Below are 12384 nucleotides of genomic sequence, written 5' to 3'. Positions count from 1 at the left end.
CCCATAAATCATCAAATGATCTAAGCAAAATACCAAAGATCTTTTAATATCTCCTGAATACTAAATGTCCAACTCCAGATGTTTTTCCCTATGGGACTCACTTGCCTTTTTTGTCATAATTAATCTTTATTAATATAGTTTATACCAGTGCTTTCTAGAACTTAACCAAGTTCCAATTCATTATAGCTGCACTCTGCCAACTATCCAATTTTCCTAAGGTTAAAAATATTTATCAAATTGAAAAGAGGAAAGATCACTTTTTTTGTATATTAACTCTTCAATAACTGAGTCAGAAAATTACTGAAAGCTACATTTCTAGTTCAAAATAATGTAAAAGAGTTTAAAAGACAGTGGTTGGGTTAATTGTTTGGGAACTATGGTCCTCTAGGTTTACATTCATGCTGTAAACTATAACAGAGCACAAGAAGTGAAAGGATTTTGCTTGGACTCTTTTCTTCAAAGTAACTAAAGTCGTTTTCATATCCCAAGCTCACTTGCTAACACTGCTTTTAATACTGGGTTGGCCAATGTTTTCCCTCCTTCCCCTTTTAAAAGCCAAAAGTCTTGAGGAAAACCCCTTCTCAGATCTTAACCTTATTTATTAGACTGTAGCTTTGAAGTTGAAAACTGGTCTATGACACTTTAGGGAAAACTTTTATCCTGTAGGATCACATAGTGGTTTACAAATCTGCCTAGAAACATAAATGTAAATTTTTTTTTAAATTCATTGGTGCTGAAATTCAGTCATAAGGGAGATAGAGGTCAGGGTCACTGAACATATAAAAGTAAGAAACAAAATAGATCTCCTTAGTGAAAAATATATAAGGGCAGCAGAACGATCCAATTGGGGATTTGGCCAGACCACTGAAATGAACATTTATTCATGATGAAGTTGACTGACCAAGTATGGAGCCTGGCTTTTCGTGGCTTTCCTTCTACTAGTGCCAGATTGATAAAAAAAAAAAAAAACAACCTCAACTGTCTTTAGTTGTCCAAGACTTCATGATCCACTAGCTCTTACAACTAGAGATGCCCATGGAATCATTCGAACCTTTAGTATGTTGTTCTGATTTCTTGGCCCTGGATAATAATTAATCCCTATTCTTATTACTACTGGTGCAATCCTGGAACAGAGCAGCCTTGCTGCTGCTACTTAATGAATAGTGAAGCTAAGGCTGAAGAGTGACACACATTTACCTTAGTACTAGGTTAGCAATTTTTGAAATGAGTGGTTAAAGTAAAAACAAACACATTAAGAACAAAGACATACTCTTCTGCCTGGATAGAGTCAACTGGAGCCACATAATTGCTGGGAATATAGCCAGTCTCTCCTGTTGTCAGGGAACGGGCTTCCCACCAGTCTCCTTCACTGTAAGACAGAAAGACAGAAACAAAAACAGACACAAGTTAATAAATCATTTTTAATACAATTTATGCTCATACATTTATGCTTTAATATAATATATTCATATATTTAAAGTGGCCAAAAGAATTAGAAGGCTATTTACAAATTATTCATTCATTCATTCAATATACATTAGGAGTTTACTATATACATTATACTTAACTGTGGGGAATACAAATCAATAAACTAACATTTATTAAGAACCTACAATACATCCTGCAGACCAAAAATCACTTAAGATAACTTAAATAACTTAAATACCTATGACTTGCCCTTAAGAAACAAGCTGTAGGACCTAACATTCTAGTACTCACTTTACAACATAACTTCTATGACTCAAATGAGAGATCTGTAAAGGACTTAACATAGTTTCTGAGAAATAGAAGGTGCCTAATAAATGCTTGTTCCCCTTTCTCTTTGCCCAAATTCCAACATCTCCTGTAATGAAAGCCATATGCTTAAGTCACATGTTGCTCTGTTCTGACTAAAGCTCTACCATTCAACACATTTATTAAATTCCAAATATATACCTGGTGTACTGTGCTAGGCCCTAGAGAAGTAAGGACTAAAATGGAAACAATCCTTGCTCTCAAGGAGAGGTATGACCCATACTAAATAAAAACAAGGGAGTTAAATAGGATAAGATAATTAGGGAGGGAGGATACCAGAAGCTGTAGCTCAACGAACTATAAACTGAATATAGATTTGTGTTCTCATGTCAGATTTATGCATTTGGGCCACAAAGAAGGGCTGGGTATGCTTCCACGGAAGGTACAAAAGTCTGAGATTTCAGTGCTTATATTGTGCACTTACAGAGCGCAACAGAGAACCAGATACTTTTGGGAAACATCACTAAATATGTTAAAGAACTGCCTAGGATCTTGCCAAAAATGAATTCTATTCTAGTAGGAAAATAGCCTGGGAAGAGAAAACCGAACTGAAATCTCTGTGGAGATCTGTTATTGTAATTTATAGTGTCACACTGATATGCAAAAAGAAATCAAGCATGCTTATGGAAAGCAAGAGAATAAACTTCAAACTTCACCACCCATATAATAAGTTATAAATCTAGTTCGATAGAAAAGATGCTCTAAGTTTAAATGATATAGAATTTAGATCAGGTTTTCCTAGAGAAACGATGTTATATGAGTGAGGTATGCTTCTGATACCCAGCTTTTTTTTTTTTTTTTTTCCTAGAAATCACTACAAATGCTATATTTAATAAAATTAAATGGTAAACCTACCAAGTGTCCAATTGCTAATATGCTACAGTTTATTAACACGCTTTTTGTGCCATGATCTCCTTTGACAGTCTGGTGAAGTCCCTGGACTCCTTCTCAGAATATTGCTTCTAAATGCATTAAGCAAAATACATAGGATTACAAAGGAAAACAATTATACCGAAATACGGATATCAGATTTATTTTTTAAAGCTCATAGGCCCCAGTTAGAGAAACCTTTGCTTTAAAGGAAAATTTTAGGTATAGCACTTAATATCTTTTGAGAAACATGATCCAGGAATGCTGACTTAGCTGCTTTGTGCTTTTTTTTCCACTGGAAATTCTCCATGAACAAGAACAGGCATGTAAAAAATGGGCTGGATTTTTGCTTCATCTGAGATTGGCTGGCGTCCATTTCCTCAAAATTAGTTGAGTAATATGTACCTTAATCCACATGCTGCCTGCTTGGGTGGCTACATGGGGAATGTGCAGTGTCAGAAGACAAATGCCTGCAAGTCAAGGACTGCCACAAGGGGGCAGGGGAGGGGGGGACAAGAAGCAGAGGGATAATGCTATAGGGAGTGCGGAATCCTTCCTGACCTGAGGATGCTCAGCAGCAAGCTTGCCGTGTGTGTGTGTGTGTGTGTGTGTGTGTGTGTGTGTGTGTGTGTGTGTGTGAGAGAGAGAGAGAGAGAGAGAGAGAGAGAGAGAGAGAGAGAGAGAGAGAGAGAGAGAGAGAAGGGGGGGAGGGAAGGAGGAGAGAAGGAGTCTGCTATTGTGTAGTAGCAGGACTACTCTAAGATCCAAGAAGACAGATGAAGAATTCAAAGGAATCTTTTTTTTCTCTCTCCAGCTACACTCATTTGTATTCACAAGCATTCATTCAGTGGAGCTCCTGTCTATGTGGCTTATTGAAGAATAAGGAAGCAGCAGTAAGAGTTGGAATGATTACTGGAACCTTTCTGTCTCCCCACCTTCCACTATCAGTTAATAAGATAAAAGATTACATTTCCCTTGAATACTCATAGTTTCATAGTTCACCAGCGGGGGAAAAAAAACCCAACATAGGGCCAGACAACATGCATTTATTAAGCCCCTGATATGCACCAGGCATATTGCTAAGCACCAAAGGTACCAAGAAAGGCAAAAGATATTTCTTGCACTCAAGGAACTCACATTCTAAAGGGGGTAGAGAGAGACAATATGCAAACAATTATGTACAAATAAGATGCAGACAGAATAAAATGAGAATATTCTCAGAGGGAAAGCACTAGCATTAAGGAAAATCAATTTGATAGCTGAGTAGAGGACAGACTAGGCAGGTAGGAAGGTACAGTGAATAGATTGCCCTATCTGGAATCTAGAGGACCCAAATTCAAATAGGTTTCAAACTCCAGGCAACTTATTTAACCCTGTTTGCCTCAGTTTCCTCAACTGTAAAGTGATTTAGAAAGGGAAATATAAAACTATTCCAGTATCTCTGCCAAGAAAATCCCAAGGGGAGTCCCAGAGAGTTACACATGATTGAGACAACACTGACAATGCCATCGCTGCCATCACTACCACAAAGGAAGAGAGTTGAGGCTAGGAAACAAAAAAAGCAGGCTATAGCAATAGTCCAGAGAGACTTCTAACTCTCTCTCTCTTCATCTAAGGGGATCATGTGGCAAAGTGGAAAGGTTCGAATCCTGATTTAAACCCTTCCTAGTCTGTGTGAGGGCACAGGCAAGTTAGTTAGTCTCTCTCACGTCACTTTTTCCATTGATAAATTGGGAAATTTGCACTGCCAAATTGCTAGGTTGTTGTGGAAATTGTGCTTTTTGAAATTTAAGAATGATGTGTAGATGGAAGTTATTAGCAGAGGTAGCTGGAGGGGGGTCCTCCATAATAACATCTGAAGTGTCCTTTGTGGAGAGGGAACTGGGCTGGGGGGGGGTGCAGTAGGAGGGATTTAAAAGTGGTACCAGATGCAATCCCTAGCCCTAAAAAGTTAGTAATTCTACCTCAGTTCCCCAGAGCTGAAAATATCATTGAATCAAGCAGGGACATAGGTATTGTGAGGTTATTGTATGTGCTCTGTGTCTCTCAGTGTCTCCCTCCCTCCTTTTCCCCCCTCCCCTACTCTGTCTCTCTGCCTCTGTCGGTCTATCCGTCTATCTCTGCTTCCATTTTTGGTCCTTGGAGGAATCAAGGAGAAATCCCAGGTCTTTTATCACTCTCTGGCTAGGCTCAGTTTCAAAGCTCTGAGCCAGGAAGGGAAAATGTGTTGGCTCTTGGCCCTGTTTAAAGGTTTTCCTCAGTCTGACTTAATTAGTTAGAGAAGGTCCAGCCTCCAGTGTTAAAGAGCAGACCGGCTACCACAGTACTACTCCATAGAAGCCAAATGATTAGAACAATATTCAGGGACTTCAAGCAAAAACAGCCCCAGGTACAACTGAATTGAAAACCAGAGCAAACTCAGTTTAGTAGAAGGCAACCAGCCAACTTATGCCACAGATGCAGCTGTGAGAAAATGCTTAATGGAGCTTTCAACTGGCAAAACAAAACAACCCACAAGAAATATGATGCTGGCAAAGAGAGTCTATGGCTCCATGAAAACTAATTTTACATGAGTTTCTCAAGTAATTTTGAAATTGTATGAAAGGAAGCTCCTCTTTCACTGCATTAAAAACACAGAAAGAGATTACAAAGCACATTTACTTCCACAAGGGCATTGTGCTACAATAGACAGAAGGTTAAACTTGTCTTAGGTAAGACATGAATTTGAGTCTTGTTTCTGATACCTCCTCAGTTGTGTGACAGTGAGCCAGCTAGAGAGCACTGGGCTTTCTGTCAGGAAGTTCCGATCTGATTTCAGAGGTTGACTATCAGTTAAACCTGTCTGCCTCAGTTTCTTCATGTATTTAATGGGGATAATAGTGTCATTGTGAGGACTAAATGAGATAATATCTGTAAAGTGGTCAGCACATTGCCGACACATATTAGATGCTTAACAAATGCATATTCCCTTCTCTTTCCCCTCTTAAGTCTAAACCTCATTGTACACAATGATAATATCCGTAGCACCGACTGTGCCCTCAAAGGTACGGTGTGAAGCTCAAATGAGATAATACATGAAAGCATCTTGTAAACTTAAAAATATTATATGAATATCTGACAATTATTTCAAGTTCTAAGTCTTCCAATGACTTAGTCAGTGTTCAGTTCTTGTGCCTGAGATAGGACCATGAGGCAGAATGATTAGAATACTTATCTGCTAAGAAGCACCACTAGATGGAGACATTTCATCATGAAAAATCTTAGCAGGAACACTTGGGAAATGTTCCAAAATGGTGTAGGGAAAGAAATGCTTGCAATAAGAGACTAGTTTTGAAGATAAGATATTTATGAAATAAATTCCAGTTTATTTAATTTTTAAAAGTATGAGTTAACTTTAGGGTAGACAAGAACGCCAGTGTTCAAGTACTTTTCTATACATTTGCTGATAGAGATTTACCCACTGAAATGGTATGCATAAAATATTTTCACATTCAAACTTTGTATTAAACATTTCACCAACAATTAATATTTTCTTTTATGCTAATTTAGAGCCAAGTTCCCAGGTGGTGGTGGTGGTGGTGGAGGTGTTTGTTTGTTTTTTAAATAGATTTATATTTTAGACATACCACATTCTGAGGGGAAAATAAGAAACCCTGGGTTCAAATTCCATCTCAAACACTTGTTAATTGAGTGCCCATAGTCAAGGAATTCTTAGCTTCTCTATCCTTGTTTACTCATCTATAAAACAGAGAAAATTTCCATAAATGCAGTGATGTATGGATTTACTTTACAAACCATAAAATGCTATATAAATGTCAGGGGGCAACTTAGAGATAGAAATCTGGTTTTTCTACCTGGAAGATCTTGGGTAAATTGTCTGTTTCTCATCTGTATAATGATAGGACTGAATTAGAGCAAAGGTTTCAAACTCAACCCTCTCTTGCTCTTGAACAGAAATATTTAACAAAATATCTAAAAATATAGTTCAATATCATTTTAGCTTTAGTTTTCTAAGTCAATTTAGATCCTAACAGGGACTAGATTAGGTCTTTTTAAACTTTTCCTAATCTTGACTCCTTTTTGTTCAAGAAATTTTGTTGTGTCCCTGTCTATATAGATATACAAAACAGGTGTACAAATCAAACATTTACTGATAATAAATCATAATTTCACTATTCCCCACATTCAATTACTCCATTTGAGATTGGGAACCACAGTTTAAAAAGCTATGGATGAGATGACCTTTTAGATACTTTATAACTATATAAAGTACTATAACTGTAACTATACAAAGTACTATACATTAAATCTGAATTAATGAAAAGGCTGGCTTGTAGAATCTTTTATAAGAAATATAACTTCCTTTCTTTAAGAATGTATGTAAAATTCTATTATTAAATTCTACTATTAATTATCTACAATGTATCCTTTCCCCTTCCTTTATCTAAAGTAGTAATAGTACTAGTCAGTACAATAGTATCTAATTAGGCTTCTAAGTAAAAGGGTTTTGTTGTCATTTTTTAACTTAAAAAGCTGGAGCAAATTAAAAGTGTAAACAGGCTCACAAAGAAACACCCATTCTGATAACAATTGATACAAATATTAAATATTGAGTAAAGTAAGATATCTATTGGGGAGGCAGTATAACATAGTGGCTAGAGAGTTGGTCTCAAAACCAGAAAAACTTGGGTGCAATCTTACTTCTGACACATACTGGGTGGGTGACCCTGAGCATGTTATTTGACTGCATAGTGTTTGAGGTAAACTTGCTGTGATAAAGAATTATAGAGAAAGTACTAGCTTGTGTGGCTGGAGGGAGTTTCCTTATCCAAGAGTCCTCTTTACCATGGTGTCAAATTCAAATATAAAAGGGGTCATTAAACTATATATAAGGATCCCTGCAGACACAGATTGGCTTAGAAAACCACATATTAATATTATCTATATTTTATTTTATTTTCATTTATGTTGTTAAATATCTCTCAATTATATCTTAATTTGGGTTGGGTAGCTATAGACCAGGCAACCCACAGGTTTGACACTTCTGCCCTAAAGCAATGAAATCATAGGTCTCTGCCTCCTAATCTAAGAACTTTAGTAGGCAACATTTTTTCCCCTATATTTTCTCTTTCCTCAAAAACTCCTAGAGTTCTTTGCCTGGACTTCTTTTCCCTATAATCACACCCTACTTTATTTTATAATTGAGCTATACAGTACTAATACTCATGCCTAATTCCACCTCCTGGGAGAATACAGAATTCTTAAGGGCAAGAACTATCATTATTATCCACATATTCCTCAGGATTAGCAAGAAGTACTTTGTACACTGTAGATAATAATTCAAATCTAAAGATGTTTGTGATATTTGTAATTCACAATCTCCTTTAAATCTTACCCTATAATATTTTTCACTATTATGACTCTTTCCTCCATCCTGAATCCAAAAGACCATCAAAAATGTTATCCATGCATCTTATCCTGTTTCTCTCCCAAGTTTTAGGCAAAAAGGACTTGTGATTTGAGAGATCATGGGGCACCTGCTGATCTGATGTAGCCAGGGAATAATTGCCAACTTAAGTCATCTAAGGCTGTGTTCAAGTTCATGGATTGCAGCCAACACACATTTTTTATTATAAATGTTGGAATTCAATTAAAAAACAAACACAAAAAAACCTTGGCCATCATCCATCTTACATATGGCAACTTGATTCATGCCATCCTTTTTGGACAACACATCAGTATGAATTTTACCAAATATTCAAATGATACTTTAAACCTGGATTCATTTTCCAAGAACTCTTCAAGTTGAAAAACAGCTTAAAACGATTTGACTTTTATGAGGAATTATCTAGCATTATAACTGTTCTTCCCAGATAAGAAGGCTTCTTCTGGGGTGGGGGTAGAGGGTGGGATTTGGCAAGACAGTTGGATTTAGTGACTTTAGGTACTCCTGACTTCAGGACTGGTGCTCTATCCATGTTATCTAGCTGACCCCTAATAAGACTTTTTTTTTTTTTTTTTTTTTTAAAGGGTTGTTGAACACAAAAATGGAGAAAATGATGGGGAAGAGGAAGGACTGTTTTATCATATATAATCACCTATAATTGAGGCCATGATACATTATTTTTCATAAATGGTGAAAATTATGGGGGGATCTGGAAGGAAAAGCAGGACTATTTTATTAAATGGGGTCAACTTCAACAAAGGCTTATGTATGTATCAGTTGAGAGAAATGTGTACTGAGAGAAAATTGGTAGTTAGAATCATGGATATCAGGAATCTATAAGATACCCATTTCAAAAACGTTTATTAAACTCCTGCCACATTCAAGGAGTAGGTACATGATGTACTGCAGCTAAAGAGAAAAATGTCAATCTCTACCTTCAGGTAGACTTACTTTCTACCCCTCATTTGTGATGAGACTGCAATGGTTGGATGTGGTGAAATAATTAAAGCTGCCTCAGATGAGAGTGGGTCCATGAGCACTTATTGGGGGATACCCCAAGGAGATCTCTGACCAAGTACTATGGTAAATGGGAAACTCTTTGATGAATCTGACTGCCCACAGGTTTGTTTTTCTAAGCAGGAGGGGCCCCATGGCCTCCAGCTCCAGCCTTTCAATCAGCCAAGGAGTGGGAGGACACACACCAGGAGGTGTGGCAGCTGCCCTGAGAGAACTGGATCCTTCCAGCTGACAAGAGCCAGGGGCAGGGGGAGGGGCGGGAGTGGGTAAGGGAAGGAAACAGATGCCATCTGTTCCTCTCCTGCTTTACTGCTTCATGGTTTTCCCTCTCCCTGTGCATATATCTGACTTCTGTACACTTGTATTTGTGGCAAAAAGCTTTATTTATTTTTGTATATAACCTAGGAATTGGGATACAGAGGTAGAGTTCTACGACTGTGAAAAAATATATATACATGAGAAACTTTATAAAAGTTGAACTTAGAGTAACCATGACAACACAAAATTAAATGTAAGCCAATTAAAAGATGTGGATGAAGATAGATTTGATCTTCCTTGAATGCTTTTCTTTAATTTCATTTTATAATATGGAATATGTCCCTATAACTTTGTTATAGGGACAAGATCAGTTAATGGGAGGGAGAAGTGAACCAGTCCTTCCCTGAAAAAGGAGTGGACATTTGGTAAAAGATTTGTGCCCAGCTATTATTTTATATTATTATATACAATATTATATTATTATACATAAATATCAGTGGATATTTATATTCACTTTGTATCAATAATAATCTCAAAGTTACAAAAATGTTGGTAAGATCTTCCGGGATGCTTTAGTTTTCACTTTATATAAAAGTTTTTTCATACTATCTCAAAAAAAAAAATAAATTAGGGAGATGACATGATACAGTGTTAGGGGAACAATGAATCAGGAAATCTCCATCCTAATCCTATCTCTGCCACTAACTCGTATTTATCTTTGGGATAAAACATTTCCCTTCCGGAGCTTCAGGCTCATCATCAGTAAGAGGAGGGGGTTGGATCAGGTAGATCTCTTATCACTCTGTTGTCCTGTGGTTCTAAAAAGGAGAAGCTGAACTATCAGTGGAGGGAAGGGAAAGACTGAGCCTATTTCAGTATTCAGCATTAATGGGCATTAACAGGTAATATGGTCATTAATGGAATGAAGACTACCTATGTGTGTATGTGCATTGCATATAGAAAGAAACAAACAGAAAAAGAGTGAAAGAGTGAGAGATAGAGAGACAGACAGAGAGAGGGTTGGAGAGAGGTATATAATGCTACCTTAATCTTAGTAGTTCAGAACTGAAGTAGACATTAATCTTCCCCTCAATTTAGATGTGTTTGACAACTCTCTTTAATTACTCTTTCCACAACAACTATTCTAGACTTTCTTTTTTCTCCTTAGGTCTCCCAAATAAATCCTTCCTGCTACCCTTATAGCTTCATACTTTTCTGTGAAAATTAAGACCATTGGAAGAAAACTTCCCTTCTCTATATTCCAAAACTGCTTTAAATAATGCACCAGTCTTTAGTTGTTCCTCTCTGAGAGGAACCCATCTCCTTACCAAGACCATCCCCTCTATTCATACCTTGATCCCAGCTTCACCAGTCTCTTCCAGCAAATTGCCCCCAGAAGCACCCCTCCTCTCTCTCTAATGTTCTATTTTCTCCTTTGTACTAGTTTCTTCCCTGTTGTCTACAAACACTCCCAGGTTTCCCTTTAAAAGCCCTTAATTGACCCTACAACTTCTCAAGCTACTATCATTTCTCTCTTTTCAAATCCAAACTTCTAGGAAAAAAAAAAAATTAACACATTGTGTCTACGTTCTTGCTTCTCACTTCAACTCTCTGAAATATGTTTTTCTACTTCAATGCTCAACTAAAATTTCTTTCTTCAAAGTTACTAATGATCTTTATCTGGCAAATGTGATATTCTGTTCTCAATTCTTATCCTTTTTTCTTGAGCTTTCTACAGTGTTTGACAAACATGGTAGACCACCTTTTCCTGAATACTCTCCTCCATTCTCTCTTGGCTCTTTCCTCCTACCTCCAATAATAGATAATGAATCATTATCTATTATTCACCCCTAATTGTGGATGCACCCTGAGACTCTGTACTAGGCCCTTTTCTCTCTAAACTCTTTAGTTAGCCTCTCATGGCATTAGATATCATCCTGAATTCACATTTTATATAGATGCACATCTCTTGAACTCCAGTCGTACATCATGAACTGACATTTTTTATTGGATTGTCCCAAATTCAACATATCTGAAACCATCACGCATCCTTCTAATAACCTACACTTGCAACTTTAGGATAATCCTGCACTTCTCATGTTCACTTATCTTAGTCAAACAGGTGTCCAGTCTCATAATTTATACTTTCTTAATATGTTTAGCATCTGGACTAAGTATGTTAACTCTATTTGCCTCAGTTTCTTTATCTGTAAAATGAGATAGAGAAGGAAATGACAAACCATTCAGGTATTTTTCCCAAGAAAACCTCAATGGGGTTACAAAGCTCGAACACAACTCAAATGACTGACAACTGTACTCACACATATGTACGTACCTTTATATAAGTGCCTGACTTGTGTATACATGCACACCCATTGTTTCTTTCTATAGAATGCCAGCTGATTGAGGGCAGGGGATTTTTTTTGCTGCTATCTCTGTGTACCCTCTGTGACAGGGCTCAGCATAAGGTAAGAACTTGCCTAATAGTATCCAAAAAGCAGTCAGATTAAAATGGGAGTAGAGATGAACCCAGAGTTGGGAGATATGGATCCAAATCTTGTCTCTGAAGACTTATTAGCACTATTATTGGTCATGCACAAATCACTCACCATCACCCGTTCCCCATGTCTCAGTTTCTTTAACAAGAACAAATGTCATGTTAAAGTAGTAGTGGGAATTTAAGGTACTTAAGTGTTCACAAAACATGTTTAATGCAATGCTACATGTTGTTTGATCCTTATGACAGCCATGGAAGGTCAGTATATTTATTATTCCCATTTCACAGATAAGACAACTGAGGATCTGAGAAGCTAAGTAACTTGTTCAATGCCACAGAGCTAATAAGTATTAGAGGCAGGATATGAACTTTGGCCTCTCTTAAATCAGAGTCCACTGTTCTTTCCATTATGTTACTGTTGTCTCCAAGGGTTATGAGGAAGGGCTTCTGCAAACCTCAAAGGCTCACAGATCTAAAATTGAAAGAGATCCTCAAGGCTCTC

General features: G+C 37.1%; 1 protein-coding gene across 6 annotated transcripts in view; it reads right to left on the bottom strand.

The window, feature by feature from the left end:
* Nucleotides 1–12384, bottom strand: part of FYN (FYN proto-oncogene, Src family tyrosine kinase) — a 267134-nt gene that overhangs the window by 57962 nt on the left and 196788 nt on the right. For all 6 annotated transcript variants that reach the window (XM_074310085.1, XM_074310084.1, XM_074310089.1 and 3 more), the window contains one exon: nucleotides 1271–1369. In XM_074310085.1, the coding sequence (XP_074166186.1) occupies nucleotides 1271–1369 (99 nt within the window). The remainder of the gene's footprint in view (nucleotides 1–1270; nucleotides 1370–12384) is intronic.

This window comes from Sminthopsis crassicaudata, chromosome 4, assembly GCF_048593235.1.
Source record: "Sminthopsis crassicaudata isolate SCR6 chromosome 4, ASM4859323v1, whole genome shotgun sequence".
NCBI lineage: Eukaryota > Metazoa > Chordata > Mammalia > Dasyuromorphia > Dasyuridae > Sminthopsis > Sminthopsis crassicaudata.
The sequence above is the reverse complement of the archived record's forward strand: the minus strand, read 5'-3'. Positions and strand labels throughout refer to the sequence as shown.